Source organism: Schistocerca cancellata, chromosome 1, assembly GCF_023864275.1.
Source record: "Schistocerca cancellata isolate TAMUIC-IGC-003103 chromosome 1, iqSchCanc2.1, whole genome shotgun sequence".
In the NCBI taxonomy this organism is placed as follows: Eukaryota; Metazoa; Arthropoda; class Insecta; order Orthoptera; family Acrididae; genus Schistocerca; species Schistocerca cancellata.
Window position 1 is genome coordinate 266,659,551 of NC_064626.1, and position 23,982 is coordinate 266,683,532.

Here is a 23,982-nt window from a genome sequence, read left to right on the forward strand (position 1 = left end):
TACTGCAAATTTGATTGTGTATTAATGAAGGATAAAGGTGCAGCAATAGCAGTCAGAGGTAGAGGGCATCAATGGGCTAGTGGCAGTTCAGGCGTTAGTTAATGAGGTAGCACAATGGAGAGCAGAAAATAGATCTTGCTTAATAAGCTTGCAGCTAGAGAGGCTTGTAACAGATCTAGCTTTCACAAACCTAGTCTGTCCATTTTCTGAAAGTTTATCTGACGATGTAATTTTGTTAGTGGAGGACATGACAACATCAGTAAATACTGGAAGTCCACCCATAACAAGTTGCAGGTAGCAAAGTTGTGTTTAGCAGGAAAGGCAGAGACTTTTGTGAGAAGCACGGAAGTGTCGGGTAAGGAAGAAATGCTCGAGTAGTTGGACCAGGAGCATCTGCAGAGGTATAAGAAGCAGAATAGTATGAGATTCTTTTTGGTGTAGCTGAGCACTATTACAAAGTGGCAAGTGGAGACCATGGAAGATTTTGCCAACAGAGAAAGAAAAGTGAATGTATGACTATAAGAGCTGACTCAGACTGATGAAGCGAATAAAGTTTTGCTGCAAGAGGCCAAGCAGAGGGTGGTCAATACTTTCCTAAAGGGTTTACCACCAGATATGTTAAGGATGATGGGCACAGGGGCACCTAAGGATTTCCATTCGGCTGTGAGATGGGTGTCGGAGTGTGGGGAGACAGATGTGTTAACAGGTGTGAGGGAAGGGCATGATGTATTCTCTGCAAATGTGAAGTGTTGAAATTGTGAGGGTACAGGGCATTTGCACAAGGAGTGCCACCAGACTTGGTGGAATAGGTGTGGTATGGCTTATCAATAGCACTATGGTAACGATAGTAGGGGAGGACAGGAGGAAGTTGTCAAATGCGTGGGAGACGTACCACAGTATAGAGTGGGGCACTGGGTGGTGATGTCTAGTTCTTACACACCGAAAGCATTGAAAAGGCATGACAAAGAAATCTGTGATGAAGTACCACAAGGTCCTTATCAAGAACAGAAACCACATCATCTGTCAATGTTAGGCTATAGTTGCTAAAGAGGTAAACAATAGTGCATGTTGGATGCCTACAGCTGCTCAGAGGCACTCCAGAGTCAATCCCAGGTGCAGAAAGACTGGAACGAGAGCAAACAGTAAAAAAAGAGGAAATGGTGTGTGTGTGTGTGTGTGTGTGTGTGTGTGTGTGTGTGTGTGTGTGTGTGTGTGTGTGTTTTGATGATTATTTAGGATACAATGTGTTGGGTACTGTGAAGAGTATGTTAAAGGTGAATTTATGAATTTTATAGGTCTGACTGTTTTGTTTAAGGGTGCAAAAACAACCAGGGTAATATGCCCCCATGCCAGAACCGTAGAACACTAACAGAGGGGGAAAAAAGGAGTTAAAAATGAATACACGTTAAGCACAAGCAATGGAAGCAAAGACAGCTAAAAATAGGGACTTTGAGGAAGGTCCATAAAATATGCCATAGAGAAATGGAGGTCCTGAACTAAAGCTTAAATGTCCTCTGAAATATTGCTACAACAGACAAAACGTAAAACACAGTTGGCAGCCTGCAGGTTGTTCACTAAAATGGCTGATAACTCAGATGGAAAACATAAATGAGATCGTAAGTGATTAAAAAATGGCATTCAGTCAGGAAATGGCAAACCATCAGAGGTTGAGGGCAAAGAGCACATAGTAGTTGGGGAGCACCATTTAACAAATGGCGAGGGCTAAAAAGATAGTGCTCAATACGCAACCTAGCTAAAATGATCTCCTTGTGGCGAGAGGGCTGAGAGGTCGTCCAAACTGATGGGAGAGGTTTAATTCCTCAGAGCATGCTCCCATGAAGGGAGGACCAGTAGTGATGCAAGAGTGACACGATCTTCTGACAGACGGCAGCACAGACATCATCAGAGGGAGTGGAAGAACTAGCGGGCCGTTGTATGAGGACTGCAGCCTTGGCAGCAGCATCAGCAGCTACGTTTCCCGTCAGAATGACGTGACCAGGAACCCACATAAACATCACAGTGACTCCATCAGGAGTGAGCAAGTGACAGCTTTCCTGTACCTGTTGCACTAAGGGATGGACGGTGTACAGCACACTGAGGCTCTCAAGGGCACTGACAGAATAGGAGCAAATGATGCAATTGAAAAGCCTGTGTCGCTGGATGTACTGCATGGTCTGTTACAGGGTGAAGAGCTCTGCTATAAATACTGAGCAGTGTTCCGGAAGCCGATACCGAAAATTGTCGGTGCCAGTGACAAAGGCACACCTGACACCGCAGTCAGTCTGAGAGCCATCACTGTACACAAAGGTACAATCGCCAAGTTCCATGTGAAGGTTGTGAAACTTACAGCGACAGAGCAAGGCTGGAGTAGTGTTTTTAGAAGCAAATGAAGCCCAAGGTGAACACAGGCCACCACACGAAACCAAGGTGGTGAAGGAGTCACAAACTTTGGGGGATTGGGAGTTAGCACGATGTTAAGCTGCTGGAGCAAGAGCCAAAAGCGAACTCCAGGAGGTTAACACAAGAAGGATGCGCCCCATACTGGCAATCAAAGGAGTCATCAAAGAAGGAGGCGTAGGATAGGTGGCCATGCATGGCAGACGAACGGCATGCGTATCTGCCAAGGAGAAAGTCACAGCAGTATGACAGTGGTAGTTCGGTTGCTTCAGCATACAGACTCTCAACCAGGCTAGTGTAAAAGGCACCAACACCCAAATGGATGGCACAATAGTGGATAGTATTGAGACAGCATAAAAGGGACGGATGTGCAGCTGCATAAATAAAACACCCATAATCTAGTTTTAAACGGACAAGGGACCAGTACGAACGGAGGAGGATGGTTCGATCTGCTCCCGAGGAAGTACTGCTAAGGACCCATAGGACATTGAGGGATCGCGTACAGTGGGGGGCCAGGTAAGATGTGGGAGGACCAAGAAAGTTTCTTATTGAACATGAGCCCCAGGAATTTCATAGTTTCAACAAATGGAAGAGCAAAAGGCTCAAGATGTAAAGACGGTGGAAGAAACCAACTGTGCTGCCAGAAATTCATATAAACGTTTTTGTCAGTGGAAAAGAGAAAGCCATTGTCAATGCTCCATGAGCAAACACAATCGAGATATCGCTGAAGGCGCTGCTCAAGGAGGCAAGTCTGTGGAGAACTGCAATAGACAGCTAAATCATCAAAGAAAAGGGAGTTGGAGGTGCTCGGCAGGAGACAGGCCATAATGGGGTTAATAGTGATAGCACAGAGGATGACACTAGGACAAAACACCGAGACACACAGTTTTCCTGAATAAAGTTGTCCAACAAGGGAGAATCCACACATACTTTGAAAACTTGGTCTTTTAAGAATTCCTGAAGGAAACTGGGCATGCAGCCACGGAAGCCCCACATGGAGAGAGTACAGAGAATACCAGTCCTCCGGCAGGTGTCATAGGCTTTCTCCAAATCAAAAAACACCTCCACAGTCTGGTATTTCTGCAGAAAACCATTCATGACATTGGTTGACAAAGTAACGAGATGGTCAACCACAGAAAGGCGTGTAAGAAATAAACACTGTGCAGTGGTTAGTAAACAGCAAGACTCGAGCCTCCATACCAGCCAGGCATGAATTATACCTTCCATCACCTTGCAAAAACAGCTGGTGAGAGAAATGGTGCAATAACTAGAAGGAAAGTGATTGTAATTGCCAGGCGTAGGTATGAGTATGACAGTGGCTTCACACTAGTGCCTGGGAAATGTGCCTCTGCCCAGATGCAATTGTGTATATGAAGGAAAAAGGTCTTGCCCGCAAGAGAATGGTTCTGCAACATCTGAATGTTGACATTGTCTGGCCCTGGGGCAGAGGATTGGGATGACATGAGAGAATGATCAAGCTCCCTCATGGTAAAGGCTGCATTCTGGCACTCACAATTCTGAGACGGGAAGGATATCACCTTAGCCACCCCCAATTGTTTCCGAACGATGCCCTCTAGGCTGACCTTCTCCATCACCTTAACCTCATCTGCCTTAACACAGGAACACCTACTCACACCTATTCCCATTTGGACCTCTCCTTCTACATTGCCCAACTTGTCCATCATCTCGAGTGGTGCATTCTCTCCGACACATACTTGAGCAACAATTTCCTGTGTGCTATCCGATTCCTGACTCCTACCCCACCTACATGCACACCCAAATGACAGCTTTCTCAGGCCGACTGTAGGCCTTACTCCTCTCTAGCAACCTTTGATTAACAACATTTCCCCAGTTGCGATGACTAGGTAGAGTATCTTACAGATGTTATCCTTACCACCACAGAATGTTCCATGCCTCACACTTCTTCTTTGTCACGCCATGGCCCGGCCCCTTAGTCAACTGAGGTGTGCTGCGACACTGCATGCGGAGACATGCTCTCCCCATTTTTAACCGTCATCCTATGATGGCAAACTGCATTAAGGACACATCTACCTTTTTCATCGCACGATGGACTGCAATGACACGCTGACTGCATAGGTATGTTTGGATTTCTGGTTCAATCGACCATCGAGTAACCTAGTATTAAATAACACCACGGGGAGAATTCAGCATATGATGGGCCTCGACACGAAAAGGGTAACATGGGCGGAACGAAGCTGCAAGTAGTTGTTGTGCTTGAGAATCAGAAATTGTCTCCAAAAGCAAAGCGTCATTTTGTAAGCAAAAGCAGGATTTCACAGAGCCAGTAACTGCATCAACACCTTTCTGAATAATAAATGGATTTAGGCGTAGCAAAGGACTGACCATCTTCAGTACATGAAACCATGAGGAACCATGGTGCAGCTCAGAGAGTCTTTGAACCATTAGCCTTATTCCGTTTACATTTGGTAGATGTTAACTGTGAAGAAGATGACTGGCTCACTGCGAGAAAATCCCCCATGATTGCCATGATTGGCAATATCTCTGATGGTGCGCTCCTTTCAACTGAGGACCCCCCCCCCTTTAGAAGGGGGTGCATGTGCCTTAGGTGATCATTCACACTTCAGGTCACACCTCCCGAACACCTGACAGAGGGACCAATTGGCAATTTGGAAAGGTGGCAGATCTGGCAATCACCCCTCACTGGGCCTGAGCTGTACCAGGGGGTACATGCAAACCCTAGCTGTCAACCCCGGGGTGGGGATTACACATCATCCAGTCACCTGTTACGCAGCTGACATGTGAGCTGGCTTTCAGGAGCGCATAGGGAGGAAGAAGAAAAAGAGGAACCTCAAACACCAAACTGGAGGAAGTATAGGAGAATGGAAAAGAAGAATGGAAAAAGGAACGAAAAACAATGGAGAGACTCTTCTGATATCGGCTACTGAATATGCAGAGCACATTTCCAAAAACATCCCAGATTTGTTCCCGAAGGGAGAGGAAAAAATAGCAAGAGGATAGACATGCAGCAAAGGAGGGAAAAGATGCTGCAAAGGCTGGGGCCCCGTGGTAGCCAAGCACAAACCCACCAAACAGCAACAAGCCCCCTGGGGGTGAATTTTGTATTACAATACGGGTTCTTTAGTATTACTTGTATGAGCGATGCTGACCAGTGACAGGAAGAGGGGAGTGGGGAGGGGAGGGCGGAGGGGAGGGAGAGAGGGAGGGAGGGAGGGGAGATAGGAAATTCAGAATAAACAGGGAATAGTCCTGAAACCTGCACTCATGCAGTGCAAAAGCACAAAGTGATGAAAGTTGAGCAGAAATTAATGGACTGTTAGGTGGGGTAGATGTAAGCAACTAAATAGCAAAAGTAAATGGCACATTTGGCACCTACATGTTGAAATCAAAAGCAGAAAATTGTGCCAGCAGATATTATGTAAGGAAAACTTATGGTGTATATGTGACACTTGTTGTGGAACTGATTCTGAAGAAGACCTGGTGGCCCATGTCTTTCCAGCTACCAGATTAAGAGTAAAATTTGTGAGACATGCTGTGAAACACTGTATTATGTGCCAGTGGTTGGTGAATGCAGGATGTGGGCATATGTGGTAAGACAACAAGTATGTGACATTATTGCGAGAAGGGCTAGTCTTGCTCAGCAAAGCTTGCCAGAACAGCAGTAATTTGCAGTGCAGGCAGGGCGACGTCTCCATAATTGAGGTTTTGGTGGTACTGTCAGATATGTGACCAAGAGTGGCACATACAGAGTCGCCGGCCACAGTCACAGGTTCAAGTCCCTGTCGGGATACCTGCTTCCTGCACTAAGTCTGCCCACTGGATTTGGTGCCACAGTGCTACGGACCTGACAGTCCACTCCAGAAGCAGCTGGACTCCTACCATGAGGCAACAGGTCACACCCCAGGTACAGCAGCCACCTTCTGACGACATTGTGGGCACACTTCTTGCCACAGGCCTTGACCAACTGCCATCCCACCATACTGCAGAATCAATGTACAAGTTGGAAATACAATGTTAATTTCAACAGCCACATCTTCCTAGTTCATTGCTGTCCAGTCTCACCCCTCAGCCACCCAGCCTCCTAATAATGCAGCAGCCCCATGTCACCCCCAGGGGTTGGCTATATTTCTGCTATGTCCCTCGAAATTGGCACTCTGTGCTGTGCGACGATGGAGAGCTATAGTGCAGGCAAAAAAAAAAAAAAATATATATATATATATAGTTATAATAGAAGGAAACATTCCACGAAGGAAAAATATACCTAAAAACAAAGGTGATGTGACTTACCAAATGAAAGTGCTGGCAGGTCGACAGACACACAAACATACACACAAAATTCAAGCTTTTGCAACAAACTGTTGCCTCATCAGGAAAGAGGGAAGGAGAGGGAAAGACGAAAGGATGTGGGTTTTAAGGGAGAGGGTAAGGAGTCATTCCAGTCCTGGGAGCGGAAAGACTTACCCTAGGGGGAAAAAAGGACGGATATACACTCGCACACACACACATATCCATCCACACATATACCTTTGACTTCCTCAAATCCTGCCCTGAAATGAGATCCATCCTTCATGAAATCCTCCTCACTCCACCAAGAGTGTCTTTCCGCCATCCACCTAACCTTCGTAACCTCTTAGTTCATCCCTATGAAATCCCCAAACCACCTTCCCTACCCTCTGGCTCCTACCCCTGTAACCGCCCCCGGTGTAAAACCTGTCCCATGCACCCTCCCACCACCACCTATTCCAGTCCTGTAACCCGGAAGGTGTACACGATCAAAGGTAGAGCCACGTGTGAAAGCACCCACGTGATTTACCAACTGACCTGCCTACGCTGTGAAGCGTTCTATGTGGGAATGACCAGCAACAAACTGTCCATTCGCATGAATGGACACAGGCAGACAGTGTTTGTTGGTAATGAGGATCACCCTGTGGCTAAACATGCCTTGGTGCACGGCCAGCACATCTTGGCACAGTGTTACACCATCCGGGTTATCTAGATACTTCCCACTAACACCAACCTGTCAGAACTCCGGAGATGGGAACTTGCCCTTCAGCATATCCTCTCTTCTCGCTATCCACCAGGCCTCAATCTCCGCTAATTTCTAATTTCAATTTGCCGCCGCTCATACCTCACCTGTCTCTCAACATCATCTTTGCCTCTGTACTTCCGCCCCGACTGACATCTCTGCCCAGACTCTTTGCCTTTACAAATGTCTGATTGTGTCTGTGTATATGCGGATGGATATGTGTGTGTGTGCGAGTGTATACCTGTCCTTTTTTCCCCCTAAGGTAAGTCTTTCCGTTCCCGGGATTGGAATGACTCCTTTCCCTCTCCCTTAAAACCCACATCCTTTCGTCTTTCCCTCTCCTTCCCTCTTTCCTGATGAGGCAACAGTTTGTTGCGAAAGCTTGAATATTGTGTGTATGTTTGTGTTCATTTGTCTGTCTGTCGACCTGCCAGCATTTTCATTTGGTAAGTCACATCATCTTTGTTTTTAGGTATATTTTTCCTTCGTGGAATGTTTCCTTCTATATAAACAAAGATGATGAGACTTACCAAACAAAAGCGCTGGCAGGTCGATAGACACACAAACAAACACAAACATACACACAAAATTTAAGCTTTCGCAACAAACGGTTGCTTCGCAGGAAAGAGGGAAGGAGAGGGAAAGACGAATGGATGTGGGTTTTAAGGGAGAGGGTAAGGAGTCATTCCAATCCCGGGAACGGAAAGACTTACTTACCTTAGGGGGAAAAAAGGACAGGTATACACTTGCGCACACACACATATCCATCCGCATATACACAGACACAAGCAGACAATTGTAAAAAAAAAATGTCTGCTTGTGTCTGTGTATATGCGGATGGATATGTGTGTGTGTGTGTGCGAGTGTATACCTGTCCTTTTTTCCCCCTAAGGTAAGTCTTTCCGTTCCCGGGATTGGAACGACTCCTTACCCTCTCCCACATCCTTTCGTCTTACCCTCTCCTGCCCTCTTTCCTGACGAAGCAACTGTTTGTTGTGAAAGCTTGAATTTTGTGTGTATGTTTGTGTTTCTTTGTGTGTCTATCGACCTGCCAGCACTTTTGTTTGGTAAGTCTCATCATCTTTCTTTTTAGATATATTTTTCCCATGTGGAATGTTTCCCTCTATTTTATATATGACAACAGTGAGACCATAGATCTCTTGCAGTGGCAATACCACTGACTGTGATGACAAAGGAGAGATCTAAGTTTCCTGTACCTGTTGGTTGCTGAGGATCGAACCTATCCTGACCCCAACAGTTGGAGAGATAGGAAATTCTGAATAAAAATGCGATAGCCCTGGAAACTCTACTCATGCAGTGCTGACATGATGCGATGGTGCCAGATGGTATCAAACACCTTCTATAGGTCAAACAAACAGTGATCAAGTGTTTGCGATGGGCGAAGGCATGGCACACTGCAGATTCAGGATGAATCAGTTAGTTTGTGGTGGACCAGAATGCCCAAAAGCCACTTTGAAATTGTGATAAATGTCCCCTGGCTTCCAAGCACCAACAGAGTTCCTGGTTGACCATTCACAATTCACAAGCCCATTCATTAGAGAGACTGTTTGATAATTAGTCAAAATCCTGTTTTGGATCACTTATCAGATATTTCCAAACACTACTGTTTGATTAATATTACAAAAGATGCAGGGTCAAATTCTCCCAAACGACTGCTCATATTATATTGAAGACAAATATTATCATGGCTGGGAGAACATTAGATAGTCTCAAAAGTACATTTAAGTACATCATTGGTCAAATTACTGCCAGTACAGAAATTCTTGTAAGTTTGATGTGCCCAGGGTGAATAATGAAACAAATGAGTACCCAGTACAATGAGCGACCAACTCAATTAGAGGGGCTTCATTCAGCAACAGACAGTCACACGAAGCATTAGCCCCTCCACAAGTGAAGAGGAGGAAGATTATAGTTTAATGTTCCATTGATGGCAATGTTACTGGAGATGAAGAACAAGCTTGGAAAGTATAAAGATGGATAAGGAAATCGATCATGCCCTTTTCGGAAAAAACAGCCTGTTATTTGTTTTAATCAATTTCGGGAAACAATTGAAGCCCAAATAAGGTTGGCTGGATGGGTACTTTGATGTTAAATGTCAGTCCAGAGGCTTAACTCATGCATCAGCTCACTGCACCATTCCCCAAATAATTTGCTGTGTTTGTATGTTCCATCTAAGCTGCACCATAGTCACGCAAATTTAAGAGCCAATTCATATCAACTTAAGGAGACAATAGGACATCCTCATAGGTCACATTAGTGATGTCTGTGAAAAAAAACTTGGCCTAAGGCTCAAGATACGTGTAACACAGAATAAACTGAAAAAATTTTATTACTTATATTTCATAAATCTGGAAATGCTTAACTCCGGTATAAAAAACGGGGCCTCAATAAATTGTCTTGAAGGTGAAATCATGTTCAAAAACTAATGTCTCATTCTTTGCTCCCTACGTTTCATTCTTTGCTCCCTACAAGCACACTACAGAACGACATAGAAAGATAGTGAAACAGACAGCCTGAAGAGCAAATCACTCTGAAAAGATTATGCAATTACTATCTGAGCAAATTTATAATAAGTTTGTTCCTTGTGAAAATCTGTGTCTGTTTCAGAGTTCACAATTTAAAGCAGAATAATTCACTCCAGCCTAACATTACTGCTACTGACTCAATGAGTCACACTAGGACAAATCAACTGTCCAATATAGATACCCAGGTGCAATATTTTGCATTGATGTTCTTGTAATCCTGCCAGATGTATCAGTGGATCACTCAATATACCCATGTATCAGTGGATCACTCAATATAATCAGGTGTCTCTCCAGCATGTTTGCCAGACAGAGGGTGGAAGGATTCATCCGCTGCAACTAGGGCAGGTGTAAAATGCCAGTGGCACATTTTAGAGCTGCTTCAGATCACCACACACTAACTTCAGCAGCCAGCCAATGTTTACAGCAAACTCTCCCGTGTGTCTACCGATGACAACCCTGTGTTAAGTAGTTTCTCCTGGACTGTGAATTAGGCTTCATCATTACCCATCAAAACGGTTTGGCTTGTGCACAGATTTGCCTGTCTGCTTAATGTTGGACTGTCTTGACTCATTATTTAACCGACTGTTGTGTTTTCAATGAAAAAAACTGATGGTGTATGGCTGCCCCAAAAGCATGGTTCATATTAGAGTATTCCACATTCAAACCAAGAAACAATGTAATCCAGCACTGACGTGACTTATTCAACAAACATTCAGAGTACTGAAATGACCTCGAAGGAACCACCTCGAGAAGTCCTTTGCTTTTTGTATTTCCAGTGAGTCAGGAACTATTACTTTCTGTAAATTAATCATAAATGAGTTGTGCTCAATAAAATCTATGTTGTTGAAGAAGCAGACTTACAACAAATATGAAATGAAATTATCACAAAAGGCTCAGTTGTGGGTAAGGCAAGTGGCAGACTTTCGTTCTCGCAGGTTACTGAGAAAGTGCAGTCAGTCTGCAAAGGATGCTACTTATAAATCACTTGTGCATCCAGCCATACTGACTGTATAGCACAAATGGCCAGCTCAGCATTTCTTTCCATAAATTATGGAGCTCTTCCATTTCAGTATGCTTCATTGTACTTGATTCAAATTAAATGGTAACCCTTATGCTCTCTGTTAGAATATACAGTCAATGTTTCGAGATAATGTAGCATTATTACTCCACTGTTCTTCTTCATTATCAAACAGGGTGCACTTACAATGATTAACTTAAAGTATCTACCTATATTGAGTTTTTCTGGGCCCCTTATTTTGATATATTCTTTAACAGCACTATGCCAAAAAATCTGCAACTGTGTCAGAATACTAGACTTTTCTTTAATAATTTTGTACTTTTACATCAGGCAATACCAGAAATAATCATCATCATCTTCATCTAATTTGTTGAACACAAAGATAACAAACAATATGAAGTAACATTACTAGAAGTTGGAACTAAAATAATGATAAAGGTTAAATGTGTATGTCAACAATGTTGAAGTTGTTACGATTAAGTACTAGATCAGATATGACTATGAGGGAAACAACACTGAACATGTTCTTTTCAAAGGAATCATCCTGACATTTGCCAAGAATGATTTCTGGAAACCTGAATAAGGGATTGAAAACCTTGCTCAGTTTCATATTACGCTAATCTAAAAAACCTATTGCATACAGATTTTAAGGAAAAATTACGGTACTTAAAAATTTAGAACACATTTTCAATACATTTCAATGAAAATAATTTTAAGTTGATGCTTGTTTAACAAATAAAGATTTTTGTATTAACTCTCATTGCAAAATGTATCTGAATTAACATACCTCTTGAAATTCATGAGGCAATAAAGTCACATCCATCATAAGGTACAGCAGCATGCAGCCTCCAAAGATAAGAACAGCACAAACTAGTGCCGTTAATTTACGAATCCTCATTTTATCTGAAACATGAAGGGAATTCCAAAGCTTCTTTGAAAGCAGTGACAGTGTAAAAGCAGAAAATGGAAATAATTTCAATCACTGAATTATAAGAAATTTACAGTTGGTATTCCTATTACTAACTGACGAAAAGTGTTAGCTACTGATAGCAATCTCTCACAGTCAAGAACCATCTTTTACGTTACAGAATATGCTAATGAGTATTAGCTCAAGTTGGAGTACTGCATCAGTTGCAGTAACTTTTCCCCTCTATATGCCTGGAAAAGAAAGAGGAAAATGGAAAAGAGAACATGTGCTGGAGAGGGGGTGAGGAACTGGAAGATGATGATGATGAGGAGGAGGAGGAGGAGAAGCAAAGGGATAAAAGAAGGAAGAAGGAATTAAAATTAGCAAATAGGGCAGACAGGTGCCAAGGTTATGTTAGTTTGAGTTAGGTTTAGGTTATTGTTTTATCTCAGAAATGGAAGCACAATCTTCTTTGTAGATGAGGTGCAATTGTTGGAAGAATGCCAAATTTGAGTACTGACAATGGCTGTCATTACCATATCAGGAGTGAAGTTCTGAGCTCAAAATGCGCATATGACACACACACACACACACACACACACACACACACACACACACCAAAAAGAAAATCATGTCTAAAAGAGGAAAAAGCAGTCAGCAGACACCATAGCCAGAGGTCGTACAATTATGCTGGCTGACAGCTTGGTCACAATGCATCTGGTCTCCTCATCAAGGAGGTTAAGTTAGTATCTACTGTGGAGTTTAGACTCTCTTTCCCCAGTTATTGGAATAACCAGACAAGTTTTACAAATATAGAGATGAACAGAAAAGTTCTATTCCTTAGCTGAGACGCTTTGCAGTGACATCAAAAAGCAAGATTATGAACACTCTGAACAACTTCAAAAAAATTCAGCAAAATGGACATAGGTCAGATCAATTATCATCCTTCAATGATGGTCATTCAGCATAGCATGAAAGACAAACATTCATTTTAGAATAAAATACTCTGAACACCTCAAGCAATGAAAAGTGGAAAAATACACACCACATTTTCTACTGGCATGAAAATGCAAATAAGCAGCAATAAATGATTACTGCAATAAAAAAGATCCAATAGAGAAACTTTAAGCATCAAAACAGATATACGCCACTTTTCTCATGTGAACACACAATTTCTTGAGGTCATAATCTATGCCTAAAATTTCTAACACAGCTTTTGCCTATGTTGAAGAAACACATAGTATTATGTATAGACATGAGGCTGAAATGGCTACACAGCCACTGAAAAGACATTATGTAATAATAGGTAACATTCGAGAAATTATTATTATATTTTCAAGTTGTTAGTAACTTGTGGTTTCCAAAATCTAGCAATTTCAGACCATAAATTTACAAGACACATTTCTGTTGTTATTTTTCTCCTCCTTTTTGTCCTACACTTAAAAATTTTTCAAAATTCATGTGAGAATATTGACCAAAGAAAACAAACGGATCTGAATTCCACCAACCATTGTTCGAAGTTGTATGTTTGTTTTTCAAGTGGTAAATTCAGCTGATTCAACTAAAGAAAACAAACTGATTTGAATTCTATTTATCAACTTCCAAAATCTGTATGTTCAGCCATTCAGATCAGTTGCACTGAGACCACACAAACATTGGTGTACTGGTCTGAAAAGATTGGGCGTCTTTAGCTGATGTCAGTTGTTGATGGAATCCCCCCCAATGTTGATGCCACTGTGACTGCTGATTTAGTTACTAGGTAAAACAGTTAACTTCCAGTGTACTCCAAAACATTTCTGCCTGCACCAGCATTGTACTCTGTCATCAACCCTGCCATTTAGCATCACCTACCTTACTTTAAAGAGATTCTGGTCGTATGTAAAGCATGCTAGTACCATGACACAATCAATGCCTTCCCTGTGTGACTGATTCCAGTGAGGAATGGACTAAAAGAGAAGTGAACAATGAAGTAACATCTGGAGCTATCCACGTAAAACAAACTGAAAATTGGACAACTTGTATAAAAAGGACTGTTTATAACAACGAATGTACAAGCTGCAAATAACATGCATTAGTTGTCACAGTCTGAGAACAGAAAGAACGCAGAACATAAGTGATAAATACAATGATGCGCCATCCTGCTTAACAGTGTGCTGATCCACTTCTGAAATACAGTACAGCAGCATCTCTGCATGGAACAGATTCAACAGGTCCTTAGTAGGTTTCTGGAGGTTATGTGGCAGCAGATTTCTATGTAGAAGTCATGTAATTCCTGTAAAATAGGGGACTGGTGGTTTGTGGCCACTGAGTTGGCACCTGATATAGTTCCAGATGTGTTCTATCAGGTACTGATCGGATGGCTTTGATGGCAAAGGCATCACCATGAGTTCATCATTATGTTACTCAAACCACTGCAGCATGATTACAGTCTTGCAGTATGCACAGTTTTCCTGTTGGAATATGCCACCACTGTCAAGCTATAAAGCATTAAGGGGTGCAGGTGGTCCACAATAATGTTGACATAGTCCACAGTTGTCATGATGTGTTCAATTACTTCCACAGGACCCATGGAAGCCAGATGAATCTTCACATAGCGTAATACTTCACCCCACTAACCTTTTTCCATGGCACAGTGCATGTTTTTGAGTAGCCGTTTGCCGGATGACAGTATATCTAGAGATAACTATAAACATGATGTAACAAGAAACTGATTCAGCTGACAGTGTACTCCAAAAAATTTCTGCCTGCACCAACGTTGTACTCCGTCATCAACTCTGCCACATATATCACCTACCTTACTTTAAAGAGATTCTAGTTGTATGTAAAGCATGCTAGTACCATGACACAATAAATTCCTTTCCTGCGTGACTGTAATTGAAATATCATTAATGATAGTGCTGCTAAAGCTTTGGTTGGTTGGTTTAAAAAAGGGGGGAGGAAGCAAACTGCTACATCATCAGTCCCTCATTACGATTAAAATAATTCCACAAGGATAAGAGTAAAATAATCAAGACATACAAAACACAGCTGGAAAAAAGGAGAAAACCACACGAATGACTGAACGGCAACAAACACTAAAATGGACAAAATCAGATAATAAAACCACAGAGAGATGCAAGAAACATGTAGAAGAGATCAAAACAAGAGAGCAGATTATGATGACTGGCTGACCATGAGAATAAAAAGGAAAGGCCAGCCACTGTGCAACACATTAAAACCTCCACCCTAAAAGCACTAGGGTGGAGGACACAGAGGGACAAAGGATGAGCGCTAAAACTTAGGTCAAATGATAAAACCCACCCTCTAGAATAAAACATAAAACAAAAGTTGCTGTTGAGATATTGTCGCCCAACACCAAAGGTAGGGTGCTGTGAAAGTTAAAAGTCCACTGCAGAGCGGCTAAAAGTGGGCAGTCCAGCAAGAGGTGTATGTCATTTGTGAGCCACAGCGACACCCAGGTGGGTCCTCATGATTGACGAGGTAACCACACATTACCCATGTATGGCCACTGCAAACCTGGCAGAGGACAACTGATTCCCTGCGAGAGGACCGCATGGTAGACTTCCACACATTCATAGTCTCCTTAATGACACGCAGTTTGTTGTGCATACTATTATGCCATTCCATCTCCCAAAGACAAACAACCCTGCAGTGTAAGACAGAAAGCAGGTCAGTTTCGGAGATACCCATCTCCAGAAGCACTTTCCGCATAGCCTGTTTGGCCAGCCTGTCGGCAAGTTCATTACTGGGATTCCGACGTGCCCTGGTGTCCACACAAACACCACTGAACGATGGGACCATTCCAAGGCATAGATGGACTACTGAATGGACACTATCAATAGATGGCAAGGGTAGCACTGGCTGATAGCTTGTAGGCTGCTCAAGAAGTCAGTACAGAAGAGAAATAACTCACCAGGGCATGAGCAGATGTGCTCAAGAGCACGAGATATGGCCGCCAGCTCTGCAGTGAAAACACTACAGCCATCTGGCAAAAAGTGCTGTTCAATATGTCCTCCATAGACATACACAAAGCCTATGTGACCATCAGCCATCGAGCCTTCAGTGTAAACCACTTCATGGCCCCGGTACAAGTCGAGAATCGAGAGGAACTGATAGTGGACATCCGCAACGTTAACGGAGTCCTTAGGGCCATGTGAAAGGTCCACAAGAATCTGTGGCCTAGGTGTACACCATAGAGGTGTACGTGAATGGACCTCGAGGAGACATGGTAACGGGAAGGACTCCAGTTCAGACAGAAGGGACCGGACGCAAACCGAAATCATAAGCCCTGTCTGGGCCACCGATGCAAGAGATGAACCGCCGTGGTTGGGGAAAGGAGACGGTAATTCGGATGTGCAGGAGAACTATGAACGTGTGCAATGTAACTGGCGAGCAGTTATGCATGCCTAACCATCAATGGAGAGACTCCAGCCTCCACGAGGACACTGATCACCAGACCCATGCTAAAAGCTCAAGTCACAAGGCGACGAAAACCAGTCCTAAGAATCGATATACCTCCAGTACCGTGAGTGGACCATCATTAAAGTAAGTTCAGGTTCCAGATGAACGGTACGACACCGGCAGAACTGCATGACACATGACTTTGTGGCTGATAACTGGAAGCCATGAGCTAGAGCCCATCACTGTGCCTTGTGAATGGCTCCACGTTGGCGCTGCTCAGCAATACCGGTAATGGAGGAGCAAAACAAAATGCAGAAGTCATCTGCATACAAAGAAGGGGAGACCGACAGCACTACACCTGCTGCTAGGCCGTTAATGGCCACTAAAAATAGAGATACACTCAATACGGAATCCTGTGGAATGCCATTCTCCTGAATATGGAGGGGGGGGGGAGGGGGGGGGATTATGGGAGGCACCAACTTGGACACGGATAGTATGGAGCAATATGAAGTTTTGGATAAAAATTGGGAGTGGGCCCCGGAGACCCCACTCATACAATGTGGCAAGGATATGATGTCGCCAGGTCGCGTCAAATGCTTTAAGTCAAAAAAGACAGCAACTCGGTGTTGGCGTCTGGAAAAGGCTGTTCGGATGGCACACTTGAGGGACACAAGATTATCAGTGGTAGAGCGACCCTGGCGGAAGCCGCCCTGACATGGAGCTGGTACGCCACATGACTCCAGGACCCAACCCAACCGCCGACACACCGTACGCCCCAGCAGCTTATAGAGAACGTTGGTGAGGCTGATGGGCTGATAGCTATCTACATCAAGCAGATTTTTACCAGATCTTAGCATGGAAATTATGGTGCTCTCCCGCCATTGCGATGGAAAGACACCATCACAACAGATCCGATTGAAGGTGATGAGGAGATATCGCATGTAGTCAGATCAGAGATGTTTAATCATCTGACTGTGTATCCGATCCAGCCCAGGAGCTGTGTCAGGGCAATGTGAAAGGGTTCTGAGGAGCTCCCACTCTGTAAATGGGGTGTTATAGGGTTCACTGTGGTGTGTAGTGAACAAAAGGACTTTCCTTTCCATCTGCCGTAGGGTTCGAAAGGCTGGGGGGTAGTTCTTTGATGCAGAGGCTCGAGCATAGAGCTCAGCACAGTGCTCGGCAATCATGTTTGCATCATTACACAGCACGCCATTGATGTCAATGCCAGGTACACCTACTGGTGCCTGGTACCCAAAAAGACGTCTGATCTGTGTCCAGACTTGGGAAGGTGACATATGGCACCCAGTGGCCAGCACATACCTCTCCCAACACTCCTGTTTCCGGTGTTCTATAAGCAGGCGAACGCAGGCACTGAGCCGCTTAAAGGCTATTAGAAGCTCTAGGGAAGGGTGCCGCTTATGTTGCTGTAGAGCTCACAGATGCTCTTTAATTGCCTCAGCAACTTCCAGCGACCACCAAGGGACTGCCTTTCGCCAGGGGCACCCTAGAGAATGATGGATCGCGTTTTCCACCACAGAAATTATTGTTGTAGTGACCTGCTCAATCACAACATCGATGGCACCACAAGGGGGAGACTCAATGGTGACAGCAGAGGTGAAGGCTACCCAGTCTGCCTTGTTTAAAGCCCAGGGGCACCCTAGAGAATACCGGATCGCGTTTTCCACCACAGAAATTATTGTTGTAGTGCCCTGCTCAATCACAACATCAATGGCACCACGTGGGGGAGACTCAATGGTGACAGCAGAGGTGAAGGTTGTCCAGTCTGCCTTGTTTAAAGCCCATGGGAGTGACAGGAAGATGGGGAAGTGGTCACTACCACACAGGTTGTCATGTGCTCTCCAAGGGATAGATGGGAGGAGTCCTGTGCTGCAAATTGATAAATCAATGGCCAAGTAACTACCATGAGCCACACTGAAATGTGTGGCGGCCCCAGTATTTAAGAGGAAGAGGTCGAGTTGGCGCAGTAAATTTTCGACAACTCTGCCATGGTCAGCAAGCATGGTGCTACCCCACAACAGGTTAAGAGCGTTACAATCTACCAAAACTAGGAAAGGTTTAGGGAGCTGATCAATCAGTGCAGCCAATACATTCAGGTGTACCGCACCATCTGGAGGGAGATATACATTGCAGACAGTTATTTCTTGTGTCAGCCATTTCCTCACAGCCACAGCTTCAAGAGGAGTTTGAAGGGGCACAGGTACACTACATACTGAGCTCAGGACATAAACGTGAACTCCACCTGACACTATTACAGTAGCTATGGTTCTTGTAATATCCCCCACAGCCGCGAAGGGCAGGGGTCCGCATTACTGGTAACCAAGTTTCCTGGAGGGCAATGCAGAAAGCAGTGAGGCAGTCTATGCCTCAGGGTCACATGCTGCCACCGACTATTTCCTGAACAGGCTATATCCATTTTGCCTGAGGGTCTGAGAGATCTAGATACTCAGCGGACACCCGAATCTTCACCTCATCCTCAGACGCAGAGCTTGTAGGTAGCGGTGGTGTGGGTACCACCTCAATTCCCTTCATCTTCAGGGTCTTCTTTCTGGATTTCTCTCACTGATCCTTGGGTTTTTCTGGATGGGAAGGCTTCACTGATTCAGTCTACGGGACTGAGGATGATCGTGAAGCCCTACGACCAGCTGCTTTTGGGCACTTCAGCCACTGGCGGGTGTCATCTTTCCCACTAGCAGAAACCTGGGAAGGGAGTGACCCAAGGGACCCCTTCCTATCGAGATAAGCCGAAGAAGACTTACACTTCTCCAGCTGAGAAGTGGGGACTAGCGTCCCCCGATGGTTGGGGTACAGTGCTTCCAAGGTAGGTGGTGCGGAAGCAACAGGGAGGAAAGTGTCCCCCACCATCAAAGGGGCAGGTGTAGTCTTCTGGCTCTGAGATCTGACTGAAACTTGTGGAACTGATGGTGCTACAAATGTTCTCGTAGCGGCGGTAGGTGCTACAACTGTTCTCATAGTGGCAGTATAAGAGAAGGTTACAGCCACAGGATGTAGATGCTCAAATTTCCTATTGGCCTCAGTGTAAGTCAGTCAATCCAGCATCTTGTATTCCATGATTTTCCTTTCTCCCTGTAAAATCCTGCAGTCTGGTGAGCAAGGGTAACGATGCTCTCCGCAGTTGACACAGATGGGAGGCAGGGCACATGGAGTATTGGGATGGGATGGATGTCCACAATCTCAACATATGATGCTGGAAGTACAGCCGGAAGACATATGGCCGAACTACCAGCACTTAAAGCACCACATTGGGGGAAAGAGATATGGCTTGACATCACAGCGGTAGACCTTCCCGGGCAATGCGTCACCCTCGAAGGCCAAGATGAAGGCACCGGTGGCAACCTGATTATCCCTCAGACCTCGATGGATGTGCCGGACAAAATGAACTCCTCGTCGCTCTAAATTGGTGGCCAGTTCGTCGTCAGGCTGCAAAAGAAGGTCCCTGTGGAATATAATACCCTGGGCCACATTAAAGCTCTTATGAGGCGTGAGGATAACGGAAACATCCCCAGTTTCTCACAAGCAAGTAATGCCTGTGACTGGGCACAGGATGCCACTTTATCAAGACTGACCCTGACCACATTTTGGACAAGTCCTCCACCTCCCCAAACTTGTCTAAATGCTCTACGAAAAACTGAGGCTTCATCGAGACAAAGGAGTCCCCATCAGCTCTCATCCATGCGAGGTACCGGAGCGAATAAGGTTTGCTGCCATCCTTAACCTGATGTTCCTCCCATGGTGTGGCCAGGGAGGGGAACGATTTAGGATCATACTTCCTTGCAGTGTACTGAGACTTGGAACACTTAAGAGACTGCTGGCATTTGATCACCAGCAAGTGATGATGTGGTATGCTTCATCGCAGGTCATCCACCCTGATGCCACCCACTCCGACCAGGGGCCCTCCCCACAGGCGCCACCCAGCCGGCACCTGGCAGGATGGCCATTGCCGAGAGTCCCGATGCTCCAGGATGACAGGCATCTACACCTTGGCATAGGTGGGGAGTTAACGGTGCAGGCATCAGCAAAGCGATCCCTGTGTAGTCAGGGGGCTACAACCAACAGGGTATATTTTGGCCCCACCACAACGGACTGGCTACCGTGCTAGATATCAGGTGCAAAGAATTCCATGGTCATCGTCGGTGCAGAAAATGACGCTGTATAGTGGGTGGAAGAAAACGCACCACGTCCTCACTCAAGAGATGGAGGATGAGCGGGACTGCAATGTCACGACAAGAAAGTGGGCTAAAGATCTCAATGGCCGATAGACACGACGCACCATGTAGGGCACCCTTCCCTGATTGGCTCGCTCTTTGGGAAAATTTTGAAACAAGGAGATCAAACCCTACAAGGGACTATCACATAAAGGCCAAAAGGTGTGAGGCTCCTTTCAGTTGCCTCTTATGACAGGCAGGAATACCTCGGGCCTATTCTAACCCCCAGGCCCGCAGGGGTTGCCGGGAGTCCCAATGCCCCAGGGGATGGGCATCTACTCCTTAGCATATGTGGAGAGTTAATGGCACAGGCATCAGCAGAGTGGTCCCTTTGTGGTCAGGGGGCTCCAACCAACAGGGTACATGGCAGCCCCACCACAACAGACTAGCTACCGTGCTGGGTATCAGGTGCAAATTAGCTACGAAGTCCATTATCGTTGACAGTGCAGAAAGCGATACTGCATACAGGATGGAGGAAAATGCATCCAGGAGGGTGACCTCACCCAACAGCTGGAAAATGAGCAGAAGTGCAGATCCACATTGACAAAGGATGATGCGAGAGGTCTCAGTGCATGATGGACACTATGCACCATGTAAGGCGCCCTTCCCCAATTGGCTCATTCTTAGAGAAAATTTTGAAAAATGGAGGTCAAACCTGACAGGGGACCATCACATAAAGGCCACAATGTGTGAGACTCTTTTCAGTTGCCTCTTACGACAGGCAGGAATACCTCAGGCCTATTTTAACCCCAGACCTGCAAGGGTTACCCCCTTGTTGCTAAACACAGCCTTCTGAAATTCTTTCACCAAATAAGAGAAAGTAAATATTCCAGAATCTGAACTGGAAAGGGATGGAGGAAGAGGTTAACACATCTATAGTATCGGTCATGAAGTGCCACTTAAGTTGACCATACTGTGAACAGCAGTATTTTCTACTTCTGAATGGTCAACTTTCATTTTATATGGATGAACAGCTCGTTAGTGCCATAACTGCACAAAAAAGCATGTACTTCTTTCATTAAATTTCATATCTGGTGCAGTAACCCGCTCATTAGTATACCTCCACCATCACTACCGGGGCAATTTATTTACCACAACTTAATTCCACCATCAACACACCAAGCATTTCCTACACTGCCTCTACACATTTTGCACCCCATTACTGCTCGGCATCCTGTTTGTAACTGTTCACACAAACAGTCTGTGTAATGAGTATCATGCCATTTGGCTGCTCCAGGTCACCACCAGAGGCTGCCAACCATGGACGGTGCTTCAATAGCCTGCCGCCAATAGCCAGAACCCCTGCTATTGGCAGGCAGTCTTCTAAACCTCTTGTGCCACAATCTGATTAAATTGCTGTTGGTTTCTCACAGTGGTGTCTTTTATTGTGCTGGACTTAGAACATCTGGTGTGACTGCTATTACAGATAGTTCTGCCACTGAGGAAATGGGATATCCTAGTGAAGTAACTGCAACAGGATGTGCTGGGTAGTGCATAAAACAGGGTTTTCCATAATATTTCTTTGGAAAGTGTCTTCAGTAACAGTGAGACACCTGTATCTACACATCTTGCTGCATGAATTCATTCCAGTAGTCCAACATAGCCTCCAATTATGACCGCCTCCAATTATGACCTGTCTCGCAAATTTCCTCTTTGAAATATAACATCTTCAATTTATTTCCCACAACTTAATTCCACCATCAACACGCCAAGCATTTCCTACACTGCCTCTACACATTTTGCACCCCATTACCACTCGGCATCCTGTTTGTAACTGTTCACACAAACAGTCTGTGTAATGACATCTGCCAGGACCTGGTTGCCACTGCAGACTAACACTCCTAATATTCTGCAGACTTCAAACCTACTTCAACTCTTACATAGATAACACTTATTTTCTCACCTACAACTAAAAAGGCCACAAACAGGAATCCCTTCCTGACAGCAGATACCCTGGTTTCATATTGCAAACTCAGGACCTAGACATGTTATTCTCATTCGTCCTGAATATTCACACCTCCTCCACAATCTGCGTTGTGATGCTAATTTGATAAATAACCCATCTTCTTCTTAAATCAAAACTATCTCTCTTACACGATTTCAGCACCTGCAAGTGTACACTGAGAAGCTACAGTCCCAAGCCTAGTTTACAACTGGATCTTTTACACTGTATTCCCTTCTACTCCTAAAACTCTAACTATACCCACTAGCCAACCGCAAAGTAGTGTGTCCAGCTTCTCCCATAACTCAGTATTATGAAGGCTACCTGTCACCATGACTTGAGATGAGAAATATCTGCCACCAACTCCTTCCCACTTTGCAAAAAGTGTTATTCCATGGCCCAAACAACCTTCAAGACAGTCTGATCTGTATCTAAGCCACCTATTTCTAACTTCTTGTCGCAATCGTTACATCTGATTCAAACACACAGGTGAAAGATCTGCTTCATGTGCCTATCTCGTAAACTATACATCATTCATGTCAATCGTATATCATATTTCCTAAAAGCAGTGCCAATTAACACAAGCTACTCTGAATTGTGTAGTGTAGCTAGAAACTGCATTCCATCATATAATACAGTTCTACAGTACCAATAGACTCAATCTTCCCCTGCAAACATCCATCTATGCAACTATTCTTTTCTTGTCCCACCCTCTCCGATTCAGTTTCTTACTCCTCTCTCCTCTAATTCACTCTGGTCTCATTGTTATGTAGGTTTATGTGAAGGACAACGATAAAGGTTTTAATCATCACTTCAAAAGAAAGTAATGAATTTTTTGTTTGTTTGCAAATACATGTCGGCAGTATTGGTACATACTGAAATCCCAGTGCCACAGAACTGCAGCATGCTGGTAACAGAGCCAATGTCACAGGTCATTGATGAAGAGAAGTACCATGTGCTAATTCGTTTTCAGCAGTAGCAAAATACTGCAACTGTTTAAAGCCAGTCCAGATTACTTCTTCAATATTCTCAACTGGCCTGACGTAGCTGCAACATTTTTGCTACTGCTAAAACAAATTACCGCACAGCACTCTACTTTCTCAAACAGCTGTGACATTCTCTTTAGCTCAATTAAGAGTGTATTGTGTTACTGTGGCCCTGGGTTGTCAGTGTGTATCAATACTGAAGACAAGACATATACCTGAAAACGAATTAAAAAAAATTAGTTTTTTGACGTGACAGTTAAAACTTTATGATTACCCTTCATATTCCTCACAGTGTATTAACTGTTTTTATCTCCACACCAAAACTTGTCCACTCCATCTCCATATACACTCCTGGAAATGGAAAAAAGAACACATTGACACCGGTGTGTCAGACCCACCATACTTGCTCCAGACACTGCGAGAGGGCTGTACAAGCAATGATCACACGCACGGCACAACGGACACACCAGGAACCGCGGTGTTGGCCGTCGAATGGCGCTAGCTGCGCAGCATTT

At 44.5% G+C, this 23,982-nt stretch overlaps 1 protein-coding gene across 1 annotated transcript in view; it reads right to left on the reverse strand.

The window, feature by feature from the left end:
• LOC126170901 (alpha-mannosidase 2) overlaps nt 1-23,982 on the reverse strand; it is a 197,518-nt gene that overhangs the window by 168,471 nt on the left and 5,065 nt on the right. Inside the window, exon 2 of the mRNA XM_049920758.1 lies at nt 11,775-11,890. Coding sequence (XP_049776715.1) covers nt 11,775-11,885 — 111 coding nt within the window. The 5' untranslated portion in view covers nt 11,886-11,890. The remainder of the gene's footprint in view (nt 1-11,774; nt 11,891-23,982) is intronic.